Below are 21,805 nucleotides of genomic sequence, written 5' to 3'. Positions count from 1 at the left end.
AAAAAAAAAAAAAAAAAAAAAAAAAAAAAAGAAAAGAACTCCGTCCAGGACAAAAAGAGGGACTCTCCGCATGTTCAAACGGAGGGTTTTTGGAGATTTGCAGCACGTAAAAACCTCCGCGAATTAGGTAAGATTTTGAGATTTGTTTCATCTTATGGGGCTCTAGATTCTCGTTTCTTCTTTTCCTTTGATCTTTGAATTGTTTCGCATTTTTGGCTTTGATCTGACCGAATTTCCATGTTTTCTCTGTTTCAAAAGTAGGGTTTTCACTCTCTTCTGGTTTCATTCTGATTTTGCGTTTCTTGGATCACCTTTTTCTTTTGTTTTTGTGTTTCTTTTTGCTTGTTTGTTAGGAAGAAGAGCATTGATTGGAATAAAAGAAAGTGGAGCTGTTTCTTGATTTCTCTTTTTTGCGTTTTTATTTTTCTTTTTCTCTTGTTAGTGTCAAGTAGCTAAAAGCTTGCTTGTTCCTTTTGGTTTGTTGTTGAAGGAAAAATACGAGGAAATCCCAGCTGTAAAGGGGTTTCAAAATGATTCTGACCGTTTGGAGCTGAAGAATAATTACAAAAGTTTTGTGGGCTAAGAGCTTGGCTATGCTACAGAAGAAGTTATCTAAAGGTTTTGGCCTTGTTTTTCAAGTTAAAACCTGCCGAGAACAGTTTGGAACTTCTCCTTAGCTGATTGATCAGAGTCAAGTCAACCCAAAAATACTGATTTTCACTTGAATGTTGCGGGAACCTTTTTCTCCTCTTGTATTCGATATAGATTGATTTGAGATCGTTTATTCAAACTCAGCTTCTTCTATATTAATTCTCTCGCATTGGTAAGTAAATAAGCTATACAATTGCTGAGTAATACAACCTTCTTTCAAAAATGTAATTTTCATTACTCTAGTGGGACTGGGCTTGCCTATCTTCTATTTGCTGCATAGTAATTGTTTATTGGGGTTTTTCAGATTTCAAGCTATTTAGTTATGCTCATCGACTACAGGGAGGATATTTTGGGAGAATGATATCCAGAAAGCTTTTGATTGGGAATTATTCCTTTTAGTTTGTATTTTTGGAACTACTGTACAGAGAGTTTTACTGTGGAAGCTTCTGTTTGTAAGAGATTTTATTTCTGTAGCTTGAGAGAGTTTCAATGGAACAACCTCTAGGTCAGGATTCGATTCCCGGTGCTGGGTCATTAGACAAATCTAAGGTATTGAATGTAAGACCATTGCGACAACTAGTTCCGGTATTCCCATCAGCGTCAAATGTGTCATCTTTTTCAACTCCTCAAGGTGCTGCCCCATTTGTATGTGCTGGGCCTTCTGGTCCTTTTCCACCGGGGGTTGCTCCATTCTATCCCTTCTTCTTTTCACCAAATGAACAAAGTCAACAAACACCGGGTGGAACAACAAATACTAATGCATCTTTTGGCCTTAATAGTCCTATATCAACTGCCGTTCCTATATCTTCATTCAGGACACCAACTGAGGGTACTTCAGCACAAAATACTGGCTCCTCTAGAAAAAATTCCAGACGTCGTGCCCAGTTACAAGATGGATATAGTGATGGTCAAAATGATAATTCTCAATATTATGGCATAGGCGCTAATGATGGAGAAGATTCCAGTAAAGCAGGGAGGAAGAATAAGTCGAAGAAGAAGACAAGGAATGGTCAGGACATTAATTTTATGTCAGATGTTGATATTGATGCAATGCTTAATGATATGGTTTCAACATACAACCTTTCGGTGTTAGATTCAAATAGACAAGCTCATGGTAGCTTTGAAGCAGTTTCATGTGTACTCATGGTATTTGATCTGCTAAGGAGGAAGATTTCACAAGTTGAAGAGTCAAAGGAATCAACTCCTGGAAATATAAGGCGTCCAGATCTTAAAGCAGGTGCATTTCTGATGACCAAAGGGGTTCGAACAAATAGCAATAAAAGAGTTGGAGCTGTTCCTGGTGTGGAAATTGGTGATATCTTCTTTTTCAGGATGGAATTGTGCCTGGTTGGGTTGCATGCTCCATCCATGGCTGGGATTGATTACATGGGTTTAAAGATCAGTCAAGATGAAGAACCAGTTGCAGTAAGCATTGTCTCATCTGGTGGGTATGAGGATGATACAAATGATGCAGATGTGTTAATCTACAGTGGCCAGGGTGGAGTGAACAGAAAGGATAAGGAATCAACAGATCAAAAGCTTGAAAGGGGTAATCTTGCACTAGAGAAGAGCTTGCATCGTGGAAATGAGGTTAGAGTAGTTCGAGGGGTAAGAGATTTTAGTAACCCTACAGGGAAGATCTATGTTTATGATGGTCTTTATAAAATCCAAGAGTCTTGGGTAGAGAAAGGGAAATCTGGCTGCAATGTATTTAAATACAAACTGGTGCGATTACCTGGACAGCGAGAAGCATTCTTGACTTGGAAATTAGTCCAACAATGGAAGAATGGGAATGCATCCCGAATTGGGGTTATAATACCAGATCTGGCTTCTGGCGCAGAAAGTCTTCCTGTTTCACTTGTGAATGATGTTGACGATGAGAAGGGCCCTGCATATTTTACGTATTATGCTGGTCTCAAATATTTAAAACCTGTATGCTCTACAGAGCCTTCAGCTGGCTGTAACTGTATTGGTGGATGCCTTCCAGGCAATCTCAATTGCCCTTGCATGCAGAAAAATGGTGGATATCTCCCCTATAGTTCTAATGGGGTTCTTGCGAGTCAGCAATCTATGATATATGAATGTGGCGCCTCATGTCAATGCCCTCCCAATTGCAGGAATCGTGTGTCCCAAGGAGGTCTCAAATTTCGTCTGGAGGTATTCAGAACTAAAGGTAAAGGCTGGGGGCTTAGGTCTTGGGATCCCATTCGGGCTGGAGCATATATTTGCCAATATGCTGGGGAAGTGATCGATAGTTCGAAGGAAAAGGACTCAGTTGGGGACAATGAAGACAGTTACGTCTTTGATGCTAAACGATCCTGTCCAAACCTTGAAGTTTTGCCTGGTGATTCTGATGGGCCTCCAAGACTTCCGTTTCCTCTAGTTATTAGTGCAAAAAATGTTGGCAATGTTGCTCGTTTTATGAACCATAGTTGCTCTCCAAATGTGTACTGGAAGCCAATTTTACGGGAAAATAAGAGTGAGCATGATGTCCATATTGCTTTTCATGCAATCAGGCATGTACCTCCCATGATGGAGTTGACGTATGATTATGGAATTGTTCCACCTGAAAGTGCTAATGGAAGGAAGATCGATTGCCTATGTGAGTCCTTAAAATGCCGAGGCTATTTTTGTTAGTGCTTTGTCGAAAGATGTATTTGAGCAGGGAGGAATCGCTTGGCTTGTGCTTCTTGAAATGAGGTTAGAGCTCTCAACTCATAGTTTGCTACTTGCTTGTGGATGTATTGACTGATTTCTTGCCCGTTCCCTCTTTTGTTCTTTATATTATTGAATTATGAAAATGTTAAACGAAGGCTGACATACGATTTATAGTAACAATTTACTTGAGCCTTTTAAATGGGGGAGGGGCAGCTAAAGTTATATTTTACTTGGTTTGTTGAGTTAGCTCGGGCAAACTTACGTGTTGTTAGAGGATTAGTGAGAATATTTGCTAAAACCACCGCACCTAAATGGTGGTGAAAGTTCTCTATTTATAATCAATTACGGAATCAAGTAAATTACAAAACAAATGGAAAAAGCAATAAATGGATACAAGATATTTAGCCTTTCATTACGGTTTACCAAAGGCATCATATTTGACTCTTTATTATAGGCAAATATCTTGTATGATATTTAGCCTTTCATTACGGTTTACCAAAGGTATCATATTTGACATTTTATTATAGGCAAATATCTTGTATCCATTTATTGCTCTTTCCATTTCCTTTGTAATTTATTTGATTCGGTAAATGATTATAAAGAGAGAACTTTCACCACCATTTAGATGAAGTGACTTTAGCAAATATTCCCATGGTATCAAAAGCTCCTTTGGTTTAGCAACCTCTATCCTTTCTTCTCGCTTCTAAATCCTCTTCTCATCTTCTTTGACGCCACCACTACTGGCTTTGATGCGGCAGGGGCAGTCGCCATGGCGACTTGTAGGTTCAAGAATGATTTGTTAATTCCTTGTTTATTTTTTTATGCTTTGTTTGCCTCAGTGTCATTCCTTGTTCTTGTAGATAGCAATGCTATGTTTTGGATTTAATCTGTCTTGGATTGAACATTTCACTGAAATGGTGGGGTCTATTCAGCGCAACTCCGGTAGTGAGCGCTTGGATATCTAGAAATACCCTCAAGGTTCTAGGTTCGAGTCTGCAGTTGCCTTGGGTGTGAGTCACTCCGAAATTGGTAGGGTGACGATGGTTTGGAGATTGAAATTAGTCAAATATAGCTAGCAATGTTTGATGTGCCAAAATCGAGTTTGTTTTGTTTTCGTCACCGTGCCTTATGACACTCTTTGATGTCCAGATGAAATCAAGAAATAACAGACACTTCAGAATATGCAACCTCGAGGCACTTGGTTTGTAGTCCCGTCGTTGCAGCAGTATCGACCAAGCTCTCTCGTGGATGCCCGAAATTTCCCCCTCTTGTTGTAAGGTGTAACATACATATTAAGAAGGATGTAGCTGCTCATTTGTTTTTGCCTTGAGAAGGTAAGATATTGTAGTTGTGTTTATGATGTAGCTGCCATCTTGTCCATGTGAATTAGATAGATTATTATGCCTATTAGCACTTGCGATGGATACTCTTCTTGAATGTGGAAAGAAAATGACAGGTTTCTGTTCATTGTTCATTGTCCTGTTGTAGATTATATCGAATACCCACTTGATTATCTTCTCCAATGTCCATCCTGAAGGGAAATTCTTTCAAATTTATGATCTGTTTTGGTTTCTGGTAAAAAAGTTGTGTATTGATTATGAAATTGTATGTTTGATGAATATCCATCGATTTTGATTTGGTGTGGTCAAATTGAATGTTTGATGAATATCCATCGATTATCGATGAGGTTGTTCGATTTGGCCTCGGTGCACGTAACCTAATTTGAACATGATATTTCACTACACTTTTAAAGGAAGCTTCTTATTTGGCCATCTCTGAATTTTTAACAGAATGCAATCTTTTGAGCATTATTGAATTGATTAATGTATGAATGGTGTCGAACTTGAAAAACAGAGTAATCGTAGGAGTTAACTATCCCGAATTAGATTTTTTCTAAAGTGTATCGATTTCTAAAGCGTCTCTAATTCTCTCTTAATATAATATATTAATGTCTCGATAAAATCTCATTCTTTCAATTATTATGGTGTAATGTTTGCAATTAGAAACATAATTCGACCAACTCTATCTCCATACTTCACTCGAACTCGAATTTCTAATTTTAAATCAACTAAGGGTGTGCATGATCTGTGTGGTTGGGTTGATAATTGGAGTTGGGATAATTAGAGCAACTCCGATAGAGCTCTTAACTCAACTCAATCCTCTATTTTTATATATATATTTAAAAGTAGTATAGAGTTAGCAAGAACAAAAAAAAAAATGTCAACCCACAAATGAATTTGGATTTTCCAGTGATTCACAAGTCATAGTTCATTACGGTTACAAACGTTAAATATTTTTAATTTTTTTTTAAAAGTAGCATAGGGTTGGCGAGAACAAATGTCAACCCACAAACGGATTTGAATTTTTCAGTTTTCTAAAAATCAATCCAATTAAATTTGAAAAAAATCTAGCCCAACTTACTTTTATAGTTTAGGTTAGGCAGTCTTGGTTGGTTGAATTATCAAGTCATATAATCGCCCCTAAAAAAACCAACGCCCGACCAAGTCTTTATTCAAACAATTATAGATTTATTCATCGGATAAAAATACACGAACAATTACTAAATATTTTAATTGGATAAACCAATTTAGTTTATGTAATTGTCCATTTGTCTTCTTATATGTTTTTCATTTCATTAGTTCAAAAATAATAATAGCTATCATCAATATAGCAACATCGAAAATCTGTTGTTCAAATAATAAAAAAATTATAAGTTGAAACATATATATATATATATATATATATATTTCAGATTCTCGTACCTCATTTCAACATGAGCATAAAAAAAGCCTATATCTCATACGATGTTAAATTAAGAAGAAAAAAAAAACGGTCCATAACTCAATTCGGAAGGGCTTATATCCTTGAAAACCTAAACATAAATGATAATGCATTGAACTTGTATTTTAGGCAACGATAATTGAGCCAGTTTAGGTTGAATTGAATTTTTGGAAAATTCAAAATTTGGGTCGGTTCATAAGTTGACATTTTTTATATTGGGTCAACCCGACCAACTTAAAAATAAAGTTATAACTCAATTTTATCTTACTTTTAAGATTATTACGAATATTAAGAATCTTTAACATTTTTAATTGATATTAATGATGAGTTGGGACTTGTGAATGTTTGATAACTGATATTTATGAGATTTTTGTTATTAATGTAACATGCATGATAAATAAGGTTTTTTTAAAACAAAGAACAATCGAACAACTTGACCCAACCTAACCGATTGTGAGTTCTATTTAGATTGTTTAGGTCAACAATCCAATCCAATCGAACCCGAACACGTGTTCGAATGGATTAAATTGTAACGTGACAACCATTTTTCACTAAAAATGTAAAATAATATTGAAGAAATAATTTGCGCGGGTAATGGTTGCAAGATCCAAATCCAAATCCAAATCCCAACGGAAAGCGGTGCAAGACGAAGCATCAAAACGAAATTGCCCTCTGCTTTTGTCTTCATTTACACCTCTCTCTCTGTATCTCTCGCTCTCTCCCTGTCTCTCCTTTTCTCTCTCTCTCCCTCTCCCTCTCCCTGTCATGAGGGGTTGCGAGGCGAAAACCTCGCAATAACCAAGGGAATTGTTAGAGAGAGAGAAAAGGGAAGAACAAGAAAAGAAAAGAAAAGAAAAGAATCAGAGAAGGGAGAGAGGAGACGAGGGGAGAATTTTTTTTGTTTTTTTTTGTTTGTTTCTTTCATTTTTTATTTATTTATTTCATTGTAAGATCGATCTGGGTTTCAAATTTTTTTAGGGCTGATTGATTTTGAACTATTGCTGTTGGTGATTTGAGAGGAAATTTGGAAGCATTTTGGATTTTTCTTCTCTTTTTTTTGTTTAGATTTGCTTGTTTAATGTGGGTGTCCGTGAATCGTTACCACGAACACCCTGAGATTTTGTGTTTCCCCTCAGAAAAACGAGTTTTCTATTAGAAATGGACCAAGAATCGAGCTGGGATGGCTCTCCCTCGAATGCCATTCATATTGCTCCTCACAAACCTACTCAAAGGAGGCTCTACCATGTCTGGAAAGGAAACAATGTAAATTTCTCTATTCCCTTAATCTCAATGCCTTCAAGTTCTTTGAATCTTATGAAACCGTTGGGTTTTATGTTTATATATTATAAGGATCTTCTTTGATGATCATGATATATCCTCAATTCATTGAATTCAGCTGTTTGAACTTGTTTTAAATAATTTGTTCCTTGTAATTGGAACCGCTCAAGCCCACCGCTATGAGATATTGTCCTCTTTGGGTTTTCCTTCAAGGGCTTCCCCTCACAGTGATATGTAACGGGCCAAAGTGGACAATATCCGTTAGCGGTGGGTTTAGGTTGTTACAAATGGTATTAGAGTCAGACCTCGGGCAATGTGCCAGCGAAGACGTTGGTCCCCAAGGGGAGTGGATTGTGAGATCCCACATCGGTTGGAGAGGGGAACGAAACATTCCTTATAAGGGCGTGGAAACTTCTCCCTAGTAGACGCGTTTTAAAACCTTGAGGGAAAGTCCAAAGAGGACAATATCTGCTAACGGTGGGCTTGAGCTGTTACAAATGGTATCACCAGGTGGTGTGCCAGTGAGGACGTTAGGCCCCAAGAGGGGTGAATTGTGAGATTCCACATCGGTTGGATAGGGGAACGAAGCATTTCTTACGAGGGTGTGGAAACCTCTCCCTAGTAGACGTGTTTTAAAACCTTGAGGTGAAGCTCGAAGGAGAATGCCCAAAGAGGACAATATTTGCTAGCGGTAAACTTGGGTTGTTATAGTAATTTACCTGGTCGAGGTCAACAAACGCATTCATTAGCTCTCTACCCATTTTTTCTCTTAATTTTTCTGTAATTATTTGATCTTTTTAGTCTTTGAATCCAAGTTTAATGCATATCTAGTGAATCTTGGGATTTCCTCAATAAACGCATTCATTAACCTTTCTTTCTTATATTAAATAATATATTGTCTCTCTTGTTTTTCTCCTTAATTTTAGTTCTTTGTTCTTTCTCTTGCTAATATCATGAGATATACAGGCATATTTTGGTAGTTTTCAATGTTATTGGAAGAAGTTATTGTAATGAATGTATTGTTTGATAATAGAAAGGATTGTTCATTGCTGTATTCTACAAGTTTTTACTGTTTAAGGAGTTGATGATTCTGGCTTTGATGCATATTCTTTTGTCTGCTAGAAATTCTTATGTGGAGGGAGATTAGTTTTCGGTCAAGATGGGACGTCGCTCTTCTTAACGTCATTTTTAATCGGCGGTCCTGCAATAACATTTTGTATAAGAATGCTAGTTGCAGTCCATAGTGATCATCAAGCTTTTCACTTCCCAGTACTGATTGGAGGATTGGTTCTTACAGTTTTGGTTTGTGATAGGCAGAATTTTCCTTGTTTCATTTATCTTTGCAAGAACATATGACTAAACCTGATCGGTAAGTCGTTCGTGCAGGATTTTATTTTTCTGTTCTTGACTTCTGGTCGAGATCCCGGGATCATTCCAAGAAACTCATTGCCACCTGAAGCAGATGAAGCAGACTTGACAACCCCTTCTATGGAGTGGGTTAATCACAGGACGCCTAATTTAAAAATACCCCGAATAAAGGATATAACGATCAACGGATACTCGGTGAAAGTGAAGTTTTGTGAGACTTGCCTTTTGTACCGTCCACCACGGGCTTCGCATTGCTCCATCTGCAACAATTGTGTTCAGAAGTTCGATCACCACTGTCCGTGGGTAGGTCAGTGTATTGGGCTGGTAAGTTACATGAATTAACCATTGAAACTTTGCTGATTCTTTAAAGAATTTTATATTAACATGTTTGTTTGCAATGATTTGTAGTAGTAATTCCCTTTTGTTGAAAGATATATGCTCAATGTGTGAGATCCCATATTGGTTGGGGAGGAGAACGAAACACCCTTATAAGGGTGTGGAAACCTCTCCCTAGCCTACGCGTTTTAAAAACCTTGAGGGAAATCCCGAAAGGGAAAACCCAAAGAGGACAATATCTGCTCGTGGTGAGCCTGAGCCGTTACAAATGGTATCATAACCAGACACTGGGCGTCCAGAGAGGTGGCTGAGCTTCGAAGGGGGTGGATACGAGGTGGTGTGCTAGCAAGGACGCTGGGTCCCCAAGGGGGGTAAATTGTGAGATCCCACGTCGATTGGAAAGAGGAACGAGTGCTAGCGAGGACGTTCGGCTCTGAAGGGGGATGAATTGTGAAATCCTACATCGGTTGGGGAGGAGAACGAAACACTATTTATAAGGGTGTGGAAACCTCTTCCTAGCAGATACATTTTAAGAATCTTGAGGGAAACCCCGAAAAAAAAGTCCAAAGAAGACAATATTTGTTGGCGGTGGGCCTGGATACAGAGCTTTGGTTATTTGGCATTTGATTTTGATATCATTTTTCAGTGTCTCGAGATTACTTTCTGCTACTTGAACGTGAGAGCACATCAAAGAGCAGCTTGAACGTGCTTGGTTGAATATATTTCAATTAACCATTTCTTTGTTTTCATTTCGTTGCAGCGTAATTATCGATTTTTCATAATGTTCATATCAACGTCTACCATTTTGTGTATATACGTCTTCACATTTTCGTGGATCACCATTGTTCGACAAACTGGCAGTTACTGGAGTGTTATCTCAAGCGACATCTTGTCAGTTATCCTCGTCGTCTACTGCTTTGTATCTGTCTGGTTCGTAGGCGGGCTGACGGTTTTCCATATTTATCTAATGTGTACCAATCAGGTAGAGCTTTATATTTTTACACGTAGCATCGGAATTTACAGTTTTCTGGCATTTGAATACGTGATCCATGATGAATTTACTCTCATATAAACTCTTAAACTTCTCTTTTCTTCCCTCCTCAACCCGGCTCACCTGTTTTGAAGCTGAAATACCTTTCTCAAAATAGAATAGAGGAGTCCCCTCGCGGATAGTTTTCTGGCATTTGAATACGTGATCTATGATGAACTTCTTCCCTTCTCAACCCGGCTCACCTGCCTTTGAAGTTAGAATACCTTTCTCGAAAAGGACTTGACAAAGCATGCTTGGCACTGAATCAATATTAATATAAACTCGTTTTGTGGGGATTGACTGTGATATCTAAAAGCATACTTGTATGTAACAAACTATCTTTTTGTTGCGATGACTGCTGATCTTTTGCAGACGACCTATGAAAATTTTCGTTACCGATACGATAAGAAGGTCAATCCGTTTACGAAAGGGCTTCTGGGAAACCTGAAGGATGTGTTCTGGTCTAAGATCCCTCCTTCGATGATTGATTTCCGAGCATGGGTAGCGGAAGACGAGGATGCGAGCCTACAATACAGTACTTCAGGAACTGAGAGAGGGTTCATGATATCAAAGGATAAATTTGACTTGGAAATGGACATGATGTTTCCAAAGGAAGGTAGCATGAAGCTTCCTAATATGTTGCAAAATTTGGACTACGCTGATATCAATGATGATTTGAAGAAAAAGGATGGCGTAGATCGAAATATTGCCTATGCGTTCCCTTCTGTGCAAGAACGGGGCTTACAAAATTCAATGCTAAGCGATTTGAAGGATAAGAGAACTCAGTAGTAGCACTGTAATCCAATCTCATTACCACCAACATTCTTGGAGACAACAAAGGTACTGCTTCTTGCTTCTCCTGCAATGTTTCCCGTTGATGAAAACTTTCTCGTATTTGTTGTCCCGATCAGATGAAACACTGTCATGTTTATTCGTAGTGTTCTAAGTCTAAATTTGCTAGGAGATGAAACCTGCAATTTCGGGTTGGTTGGGTCAGAGTGACCCCAGCAACCCGAATAGAGTCACAACCCAACCTAACCCTCTATTTTTTATGAAATCTTTCTCCTGTTCGTTGTCCTCGTCAGATGAAACACCACACCACCATGTTTATTCATAGTGTTCTAAATCTAAATTTGCTAGGAGCTTACACGAGTTGGGTTAAAGAAATCTTTTGGACCAACCTGAAATTTTGGATTGGTTGGGTCAATGGCTCGAGAAACCCGAAGAGAGTCACAACCCAACCCAAACCCTCTATTTTTTTATGAAAACTTTCTCGTGTTCGTTGTTCCGGTTAGATGAAACATCACCATGTTTAATCATAGTGTTCTAAACCTAAATTTGCTAGGAGCTTACGCGAGTTGGGTTGAAGAAATCTTTTGAACCAATTTGAAATTTTTGGTTGGTTGGATCCGGCACCCAACCCTCTATTTTTGGGTTGGGTTGTTAGATATCATTCACAAGCCACAATGCATTACTAACATTGACTACAAACGTCAAATATTCTTAATCTTCATAATATTTTAAGAGTCGGATAGGGTAAGGTCAGGTTGGCTCGTAATTCGATTTTTGGGCTGGTCAAGTTGACCTGACCATGACAATGTCAACTCGAGAACTAACCTAACCCAACCCAAACCGAAAGAAAAAAAATGTAACCTCAATTGAGTAGTTCGGGTTGGTTGGGTTCTTAGATGATATGAACATTTTGAAAATCCAGTACCATAATCTACAAACGAAATCAACTTTTTTCATGTTGTATGACGTTCACATACTTTTTTCTCAGGTCTCGTGGAGATATTTCCTCCAAAACGATAACGATAGCAGACGACGGATTGAGCATGGATGTCAATGTCGATGTCGACTTGTTTTGACTAGGGATCAACTCTAAAACGGATTTGGGAGTGGATTTGATGAGGAAATGATTTGTAAGTAATGTGTGTAGGATCAGCTTCATTTTCCTCTTCATTTCTATGTTGTCCTAAATCTACGCTTTGAATTGACTCAGTCCCAAGAGAATTTGAAAATACTTGTACCTTTACAATAGTTTATTGAGCTCAACATTGTGATTTGTGTAACATATATATATATATATATATATATATTTTAACCTAATATACAACATTTCATTGTATAAAGATTTGAAATGCGAGCGTATTTGATAGAGGATCGATGGCGTTCTTTTAGCCTTCAATTTTACTCTATATTTTATCCTTCTTGTGTTAAGATTCTAATAAAAATTTTAGGGTTAAATTATAAATTCCATCCCCATAATTTAGAGAAATTAAAATCTTGACTATAGGACTCGATCAATCCAAAATTTCGAATCGATTCTAAAGATTTTATCAACCCGACCCAACCCATATACATTCTTAGTCCCAATATCGGAGAGAATCCTTCATGTGATCCCTACCTTGTTTTTTTTACTATAAATTAGAACAAAAAATAAAGAAAATAAAGACTTAGAAACCAAATTTTGTAAATCATTTCCATACAAAAAATATATATATATAAGAGAGAGAGAGAAGATAATAGAAATGGGCCCAATAGCTCGGCCCAATAACTCGGCCTATATGAATATACCACCGGAAAGAAGCCCACGTCCGCGCAGTGAAATGACAACCACACGCTTCAAATAAAATTTAAAAAATAAAAATAAAAAGAAATGGGAACCACAAAATTATTTGCTGACGTGGTATTATCAACGCGAAAGAGTAATCCGATAAACCAATGCTGGAACGCCACGTGTCAATATCATTCAACAAAATCTTGGAATTCATTGGATGAAAAATATTATGTCACTATCCTCACATGCATATATCAGAGCCTCTATTTCTAACTCTCCACTGAGAGCTCTCATTCTTCCTCTGTTATTCCCCCCATCCGCCATCGTAGGCCCTCCAAGGAAGCTTCCTCTTCCATGGCCGCCGCCGCCGCCGAGATGGCTCTTGTGAAGCCGATGTCGAAGTTCTGTAGCAGGAGGTCTGAATTCGGAAGCCCTAGAACGAGAGCAATTCCATTCTCTTACTCCAAATTCACTGCCATTAAAATGTCTGCAACTACTTCTCAATCGCCTCCGAAGCCCTCGAAGAATGCCAACAAGGCTGTGATTAAGGAGACGCTTCTGACGCCGAGGTTCTACACTACCGATTTCGACGAGATGGAGACTCTCTTCAACACGGAAATCAACAAGAACTTGAACCAGGCAGAGTTTGAGGCTTTGCTCCAGGAGTTCAAGACTGATTATAATCAGACGCATTTTGTGAGGAACAAGGAGTTCAAGGAAGCTGCTGATAAAATGGAAGGTGCTCTCAGGCAAATCTTTGTGGAGTTTCTTGAGAGGTCTTGCACTGCTGAGTTTTCGGGGTTTTTGCTCTACAAGGAGCTGGGAAGGAGGCTTAAGGTACTGGTCATGAACTTTAAGAATGAATTGTTACTGTGCTTTTGAAGTTGATTTTGGAGTGGTGTGGAATTTTTTTTTCAAAAATCACGAAACAATTTGTTAAGTACTGTACTATTTGTTTTGACAGGTTGGTCTGTGGCTGTGAATTGTGGTATTTTTAAGTACTTTATCCTTGAAAATACACCATAGTTTGCGTTGAAAAGAGTTTTCAAAACAAATGCAGTGGAGACTATAGAGCTATTGTTTAGAATTCAAGTAGATAATGATTTTGTTTTTGGCTTTCTGCTTTTAGAAATTAGGTTTATTTCTATCCTTTCTCTTGGTTTCCTAATCTGCTTTCGTAACTTTTTTTTAAAAAAAATTATAGCTAGTTTGTTATTTTAAAAAATTGAAAATCAACCTTTAAGGATCTTTTTTTCCTTTTGAAATTTGACTAAGATCTTACCATTGTTTAATAAGTGATGAACAAATTGAAGTATGGAGGTTTTATAGAGATAATTCTAAAACGTAAGAAGCCAAAAATCTAGAGACAGAAATTAAATTTGACTTCGAGTTAGACCAACATTGTATTACAGCAACCAAACTTTAGTTTTCATGTAAGAGAATAGATGGTATGTCATTTGACTGTATAGTTTGTTCTCTATTGTTGAATTCTACTGCAGAATGGCTTCTGCGGTTCCAAATCATAAGCTGATTTTCACTTTGAAATCATATTTTATCTATCATATTTACTTAAACTTGAGCACTGTGTAAGGAAAATAATCTTCCTTCTATCTCACTTGGCCAATTTTTTTTTGTGTTCCAGAAAACTAATCCAGTGGTGGCAGAGATTTTCTCCCTGATGTCAAGGGATGAAGCCAGGCATGCTGGGTATGTACTGATTTTATATTTTATAGCCTCTAAACCATACCGTAAGCTTCCTTTATTGATATGTAAGGACACTGCAAATATAACATATTAAGCCTCTTGAACTTCCACAACCATTTGATTTTTGAAAATAAGTCTATAAATACTAGGATTTTTTTTGTTTTGTTATTTACTTTTTATGTATGTTTTCTAAAACCAAGTAAAGTTTTTCTTGTTTTTTGGAATTTGGCTAAATATTAAATGTTTTCTAAGTAAGATGAACTCATGTAGAGAAATTATGACAAAACAAGCACAGGTTTTAATAACGAAATGGTTATTTAAGTAACACTTGTGTTAGTTTAATTTTCAAATATTTTGTTCTTCAACTTTTAAATATTAAATTTTAGTCATTAAAATTTGCATAAATACTTATTTTAGCTTTTGATGCTAATATTTCCAGGGTTGAACATAGATATGTACACATTTGACATTCAAATACTTGGTTAGTAGATGTGTCATTTGTCTAGGTAGAAAGATCTACTCATTAGAAATAACGTTGCACAAGTCTTTGCCAAGAAATAGCTAAACCGGTTTGTTTTTACATAGAGTTCAGAACTAAAACAATGTTTGAAAATATAGGACTAAAAATACGAAAGCCAAATTTCAGATCAGCATTACAGTGAAATTGTTTTAAGTTTGTTCATCTTATAACTTAATTACAGGTTTCTGAACAAGGGTTTATCTGATTTCAACTTGGCATTGGACTTGGGATTCCTGACAAAGGCTAGAAAATACACATTTTTCAAGCCCAAGTTCATCTTCTATGCAACTTACTTGTCTGAGAAAATTGGATACTGGAGATACATAACCATTTACAGACATCTCAAGGCCAACCCTGAGTTCCAATGCTATCCCATTTTCAAGTACTTTGAGAACTGGTGCCAGGATGAGAACAGGCATGGCGATTTCTTCTCTGCATTGCTCAAGGCACAGCCTCAGTTCCTCAATGATTGGAAAGCTAAGCTCTGGTCCCGCTTCTTCTGCTTATCGGTAATTCGCCATTACTCGTCCTTCCCAATATTTTAGTAGAATTCTACACTTGACAGCAACTAATGGAAAGAATAATGTTTTCGTGACAATCTGTTCTTCAATGCCATGCTTATTTACTCAAAAACTACTTTGTTTTCAAGAAGTGGAAGACCAAGTAAAGAAAGTTTAGTTATGAGTAGTTTTTATGAGGTTAATTTGTAAAAGTTACCATACCAAAAATAAAATCATTGTCAATATGAATCGTGTTGTTGTCTCTTGATGAATATTTTGCAGGTGTACGTGACAATGTATCTCAATGATTGCCAAAGAACAGCATTCTATGAAGGAATTGGCCTTAACACAAAAGAATTTGACATGCATGTTATCATTGAGGTAAGCTTGTGATCTACATAGTTCATTCATACGCCATGTTTGAGAAATATTCTGATCTTCAAACAAAAATTCAATGAAACTGTTAAATCCTCTTCTAGTTATCAACAATGTCTATCTGCCTAGTTAGATGAACAATATAGGACTGAACTGTTTGATAACCAAACTCATATTACTTCTGTAAACGCAGACCAACCGCACGACGGCGAGAATTTTCCCAGCCGTACCGGACGTGGAGAATCCCGAGTTCAAGAGGAAACTGGACAGGATGGTTGAGATCAATGAGAAGCTGCTTGCTGTTGGAGAAACCAATGAGGGTTCTCTAGTGAAGAACTTGAAGAGGATCCCACTTGTTGCAGCATTGGTGTCTGAGATATTGGCTGCATATTTGATGCCTCCGATTGAGTCTGGATCTGTTGATTTTGCGGAGTTTGAGCCTAAACTTGTGTACTAAATTTTTGTAATTAGCTCATACTCCACTCATCTTTTTAGTACGGTTCAGTTTGAATGAGTGTAATATGTTGTCATGTAATGTTTGTAAAAATATCATCACAAACATTGAGTAACGAAGTGGTCTTAGTTTATAATGTTATTCACCCTCTGTTCTGCTTCACCTTATTTTCGTTTCTTAACTTCCAAGCATTCTTTTCCAGTACTAAATTTTGTGTATCAACAATTGCCGGTTAGGATTTAAACAAAGTTCAATCAATAGTTAAAATGGACTGACGCTCCGGAACGACCTCCTCTGTGACCGCTAAACGCTTCTCCACCTCGACCAGCAGCCTACGAACACCTAAAAAAGAAAGAGGAAAGGGGGGTGAGTATAAAAATACTCACTAAGCAACCTATTTGTAGGCTCTCATCGCATCCTTAACCTAGTAAGCATCCACGAGCTTTACTCTAGGCTCTAGGAAGTTCGGACCTAGGTTTCAATGCTATCTAAGCAACTGGGTACCCCAACATTCTAAGCGAGTCTTTGGATTGAAGTGTACCCCTACGATATGTACTAGTTTTTTTATCTTTCTTTTCTATGACTTAGGTGGCTTGTCTTGCTTATGCAATGAATGACCAGTGTTCTAAATTTGAGACGTGACCTCATAAGCTGCGAGTCATTATAGCTAGATCTGAATCTAATCATCATCCATGGGGGTTAGCTGACGAGCCCTCCCACGGGACCATAATGTCGCCAAAGTTTGGGGGAAGCGATCCCTCGTGTGTCAGATAGCTACTAGGTTAACCTACGTGGTCCCACGCTCCCCCTATCAGGGACGGGTTTACAGCACAAGAGTCCTGTTCATGAGACCCTTGACCATTTTCATATTTCACACTACCCTAACTGGCCACACCTTGCTCCACGGTACTACTACTGGAGTAGAGTCTCGACAGTATAACATCGGAGTAGAAAGGGTAGTGGACAAATTGGTGACACTATTCACACTGTTATAGCCTGATGAACTACCTTGGTCGTCCTTGGTTTTCGTGAAGGCCTACGAGATTCTTAGGAGCTTCTAGGCGATTTAAATCCCATCTCTCGTTTCCAGAACATTCTGGGTTAGCTCCTTGGGTCAAACCAATCTCTAGGTGCACATAGGTCTAAACCTCTTATCACTCACGATCCTGGGGGTGCAACGTTTACTGGAAATGTACTGACCTGAGTCAAGATGTAAACCGCATTAGCTATAGCACCCTAATTTCAATTAAGTTCTCTCATGCATATTTTGCTAGGAAGATATTCTCTATTGGGTTTTTAGGGCGGCTAGGGTGGTTATGTGGCTTAACTTGGACTTCGGACTCTATACTATTTTGTTTCGACTCCTTGAGTGTTTTTTAGTGGGAGAACCCGGGTCTAGACTCTCTTACTGTCGCTCACGCTCCTAAGGTGATCCGTCTATTGGAGATGTGCAGATAAACACGCTTTACAGGAATAACACAAAGTCGAACACCGAGAGCTAACACACATACAAGCAAACAAGCTCAACGGAGAGATAACATCGATCAGTATCCGGAGGATCGTCGTTTCCAAAACTAATGTTTTTTTACGTGTTTTATTATCCTAAACAAAACCTTAAAATTACCCACGCGAAGGCAAAAGATTTTCTTGGGAAGAAAGAAATTGAAGAGTAGAGAGAAGTACAAAGCTCGGTCGTCTTCTTCATAAGCTCCACTTTTCCATTTCCTGCGCCACAGATTACCAATCGAAACTCGCTCTCGGTTAGGGCAAAGAACCAGAAACAATGAGCAGCATAGGCACTGGTTACGATCTCTCCGTCACCACATTCTCCCCCGATGGCCGTGTTTTCCAGATCGAGTACGCCGCAAAGGCCGTCGACAACAGTGGGTATGTCTTTCTTTTTTTTCTCTTCCCCTTCTTTCTTCCATGGACTTTCCCTGAGGTAGTTAGGGATTTTGCGATTTCCTTTTTATGTGAGCTGGGTCTGGAATTCGTTTGCAGGACTGTTATTGGAATCAAATGCAAAGATGGAGTCGTTATGGTAAGTTTTAGAACGCTTTTGAGTGTGTTTCCTCTTGTTTGTGGTTTGTGGTGGAGTGTCTCTCACGTGCAAATCTGATGGGGGTGTTATTGATTCAGGGCGTGGAAAAGCTAATTACCTCGAAGATGATGCTTCCTGGTTCTAATAGAAGAATTCACGCCGTTCATCGTCATTCTGGCATGGTATTTCCTTTGTCTTTTCTCCATCACTGCTTTGAATTCAAGTAGTCCTGTATAAGGGTTTTGATTTTTTTTAGAGCTTTTATTACATAATGGTCGTAGATTACTGATTAAGGAGGGTGCCTTGACTGGGTGGAGACTTGCATATGAATAATGGAATAGAAAAGTTCATTTTCTTGGATCTTCTCATGTTCAAGTGTTTGAAGTTTAACATATAGCAAGAAGTGAACTGTAAAGCTACATGGGCTTGCATTCTAATCTTTTTCTTATTGATGTACTTCGTCATTCAATAACAGGCTGTGGCAGGGTTAGCAGCAGATGGAAGGCAAATAGTTGCTCGAGCGAAGTCTGAAGCAACCAACTATGAAAGGTTGGGACTCTTCTATTTTAGACAGTCTCCAATAACCCACACCTCCCACTCTATACATAAATGAAATTTGTTGTTCTGTAAGAATGCATATTGGATATGAATGTTTTCGGTGATGATACTTCGATTTTATTCAGTTTTCTGCTAATGTTTGAATATGATTCCTGAGTCCTGACTTGATAAATATATTTTAAATAGAGATTAAGATACGACATAACAGATGAACAGTATTAATATTCATTATGTCTTAGCACAAGTATAATTGTACCAGTAAACCATTCCCTGGGAAACAAAGTGACGATGATTGAATTATTGTACTGTCACATGCAAATGAATTGTTTTTTTCTAGAAAGTACATGCCTTCATGAACTTCTAGCTCTGCATACACGTTAATCATACATAGGTACAGTGAGATACTATACTGATGGGAGAAAACAATGGTGTCCAGAGCACTTTAAAAGTGAAGGCATACAGGCTATATGCTATATGATCATGAGAAAAGTTATCAATTAATCTAATGCTTTATCTGAGGTTATCTGAGATGTATTGTTGTTTTTGCATTATCATATTGAATGCTTATCTTGTTTTGTTATGGACTCCTTATGTAGTGTTTATGGTGAACCAATCCCTGTAAAGGAACTAGCTGATCGTGTTGCCAGTTATGTGCATCTCTGTACACTCTACTGGTGGCTCAGGTTTGTCACGATTTCAGTAAGACCTATAGTAATTTGAAACTGCTTCCTTCTTTCTCCTTAAATAGAATTAAAGTTAATGTTGCAGACCTTTTGGATGTGGCGTTATTCTTGGAGGTTATGATAGAGATGGACCACAATTGTACATGGTTGAACCATCCGGTGTTTCTTATGTGAGTTTATGCATTGACATGTTGCAGACTTGTGATATTTCAGTTTTAACTTTAATGCTGTTTTGTTCACAGCGCTTGCAAACTACTTATGCAAATCTATCACTGCTATGAACTTACATTTTTTTGAGGGTTTTTCCAGAGGTACTATGGCGCTGCAATTGGAAAGGGCAGGCAGGCTGCAAAAACGTAAGATTAAAGATTTACTTGTCATGATTCTTCTTTTGGGGGGATTGACTAGACACTCCTCTGTTGCTATCTAATTGAATTTAATGAGAATGAGTTTTCAAAAATGTGGATGCATGACTACTACAATCGGTATTCACAGTAATATAAACAAATGGCATAAGTGGCAGATGGCTACCTAAGGATGTTTCTGTAGGAGATTCATGTGTAGCTTTCTATGATTGACATGTGAATGCTCATTACTCATAATCTTGGAAAATAATATTCATATCAGGGATTTTAGTTGTAGAACCTTCTTGTTACATTGCGAATTTATTGACTAATTTATGGTGGATAATGTAGCCAATATTGAACTTCCAGAATAATGATTTTGTTGTACATAACCTTATAGTTGATACAAGTCCAAAGCACCCTCCACTCAAAATCATGTTTGGAAGTAATTTACAAGTGTTCAAAGTGAACATTCTCATGTTCGTATTAAAACAGTTATTTAGAAATACTCAAACAATGAGTACTTATGTAATTTTTCAGCCTAAATGCTCAACCGGAAGGTATTTAAAAAAGAACTTTGATTAATATAGAACCAAGAAGTACTTTTTACTGAAGTGCTTATAGTTAAAAGGACTTTTGTTTACAAGAATGGGCACTTTCTAATACACCTTTATTCATAATATCTCACCACCTTTGAATATATCCATCAATTTAACATCTCACTAACAAATTGTCTGTTATCCTTATTCATGATAATTTAAGTAATATTCCTGATCTACAAGAATGCTATGACAGGGAAATTGAAAAGTTGAAGCTCTCTGAAATGACATGTCGGCAAGGGATCATTGAAGTAGCCAAGATGTGAGTAACTTCTGAGTTGTTGGGCTTTGCTAAAACAAGTGATGGTGTAGTTTGTCCGAGCAAATGCTTGATTAGAATCTAACTCTTGGTTGCTCTTTTGGCGAGCAGTATTTATGGAGTACATGATGAGGCAAAGGACAAGGACTTCGAGTTGGAAATGAGTTGGATCTGTGATGAGTCCAACCGCCAACATCAGAAGGTACTATTAATGTTATAGAAGAAAATAAAGTGCAATTGTTCTTTTCAAAATTTTGTTACATGATATGTCATGATATTAGTATACCAATTCTGTTCTTCATATCAACATCGATTATGGGTAGCTGAATATTAGCGGTACATAAATTTGATTGTGGAAAGCTGCATCTAAATTCTGAACCGATTACCTAAAACTTAGTTTGCCTTCGGATCTTATGGAAGTTGTGACAGAAATCTACGGTTCATGAATTTTTGTCAGTGGTACATAATTCCTGTGGAAAAAATAGGATGGTATTAGCTGCCTACTACTATTGATATTAAATCGCGTTACGATTTAATGCGAACAGTGTAGTTGAAAGTAATATTAGTATAGTATGAAGATACTATAGTAATAGCTAGTATCCAATTCACGTTAACCTGAAATACTTTAGTATTAGGGAAGTGGCTCTCTGCAAAGCTAGTTCAACCACATGCTTCTTCCATTTTCAGGTCCCGGAGGATCTTCTAGGGGAAGCAAAGGCAGCAGCTAAAGCCGCCCTGGAAGAGATGGATGCTGATTAAGTTAGATATTTTTAGGTGTTCTTACTGTTGCAATTGCTTTATTTAGTTTCAAGCGTCTGGATAGAGTGCCCTGTAAGAATTTTCCAAGGATTCAGGAACAGATAAACTTATTGTGATTTCGATACTGCTTTATGGTACTGTTCTTAATCAAATTGGGAATTTTCTCCTGTAAGCCAGTAGAAGATCTTGCTCTTAAAAACACAGCATCTTCATCATTCATAAGATTGTCTATTTTTTATAAGTAATTGTGTAAAAGAAAATATGTTCCACTGTCGCACTTTTCTTAGCATTGTCGCACTTTTCTTAGCATTGGATTTTGTGTCGTATTTTTCTTAGCATTGGACTTT

At 37.6% G+C, this 21,805-nt stretch overlaps 4 protein-coding genes across 6 annotated transcripts; all 4 read left to right on the top strand.

Annotated features, from left to right (window-relative positions):
• Nucleotides 1–6: 6 nt before the first annotated feature.
• Nucleotides 7–4,832, top strand: LOC111432402 (histone-lysine N-methyltransferase, H3 lysine-9 specific SUVH1-like). Of its 2 annotated transcripts, none has more exons than XM_023069269.1 (4): nt 7–127; nt 491–823; nt 991–3,351; nt 4,459–4,832. In XM_023069269.1, exon 3 carries the CDS (start codon nt 1,141–1,143, stop codon nt 3,286–3,288), a length of 2,148 nt encoding a protein of 715 aa, XP_022925037.1. In that variant the 5' UTR covers nt 7–127; nt 491–823; nt 991–1,140; the 3' UTR covers nt 3,289–3,351; nt 4,459–4,832. The 2 variants fall into 2 exon arrangements, with proteins under 2 accessions (XP_022925037.1, XP_022925036.1); XM_023069268.1 differs by having other exon boundaries at nt 956–3,351.
• A 1,858-nt stretch (nt 4,833–6,690) lies between these two features.
• Nucleotides 6,691–12,178, top strand: LOC111432322 (probable protein S-acyltransferase 1). 2 transcript variants are annotated; one of them, XM_023069151.1, is made up of 6 exons: nt 6,691–7,353; nt 8,491–8,670; nt 8,755–9,060; nt 9,833–10,054; nt 10,514–10,942; nt 11,883–12,178. In XM_023069151.1, exons 1-5 carry the CDS (start codon nt 7,249–7,251, stop codon nt 10,889–10,891), a joined length of 1,191 nt encoding a protein of 396 aa, XP_022924919.1. In that variant the 5' UTR covers nt 6,691–7,248; the 3' UTR covers nt 10,892–10,942; nt 11,883–12,178. The 2 variants fall into 2 exon arrangements, with proteins under 2 accessions (XP_022924919.1, XP_022924917.1); XM_023069149.1 differs by having other exon boundaries at nt 6,692–7,353; nt 10,475–10,942.
• Nucleotides 12,179–12,924: 746 nt separating this feature from the next.
• LOC111432321 (magnesium-protoporphyrin IX monomethyl ester [oxidative] cyclase, chloroplastic-like) lies at nt 12,925–16,382 on the top strand. Its single transcript, XM_023069148.1, has 5 exons — nt 12,925–13,499; nt 14,305–14,369; nt 15,068–15,395; nt 15,669–15,767; nt 15,955–16,382. Exons 1-5 carry the CDS (start codon nt 13,017–13,019, stop codon nt 16,216–16,218), a joined length of 1,239 nt encoding a protein of 412 aa, XP_022924916.1. The 5' UTR covers nt 12,925–13,016; the 3' UTR covers nt 16,219–16,382.
• A 1,446-nt stretch (nt 16,383–17,828) lies between these two features.
• Nucleotides 17,829–21,680, top strand: LOC111432323 (proteasome subunit alpha type-3). The gene is made up of 10 exons (XM_023069152.1): nt 17,829–18,102; nt 18,217–18,256; nt 18,355–18,438; nt 18,732–18,805; nt 19,411–19,497; nt 19,583–19,667; nt 19,807–19,853; nt 20,637–20,702; nt 20,811–20,901; nt 21,387–21,680. The coding sequence occupies exons 1-10, from the start codon at nt 17,999–18,001 to the stop codon at nt 21,456–21,458; spliced, it is 750 nt and encodes a 249-aa protein (XP_022924920.1). The 5' UTR covers nt 17,829–17,998; the 3' UTR covers nt 21,459–21,680.
• The last annotated feature ends 125 nt before the right edge of the window (nt 21,681–21,805 follow it).

Source organism: Cucurbita moschata, unplaced genomic scaffold (assembly GCF_002738365.1).
Source record: "Cucurbita moschata cultivar Rifu unplaced genomic scaffold, Cmos_1.0 Cmo_Scf00038, whole genome shotgun sequence".
NCBI lineage: Eukaryota > Viridiplantae > Streptophyta > Magnoliopsida > Cucurbitales > Cucurbitaceae > Cucurbita > Cucurbita moschata.
The sequence above is the reverse complement of the archived record's forward strand: the minus strand, read 5'-3'. Positions and strand labels throughout refer to the sequence as shown.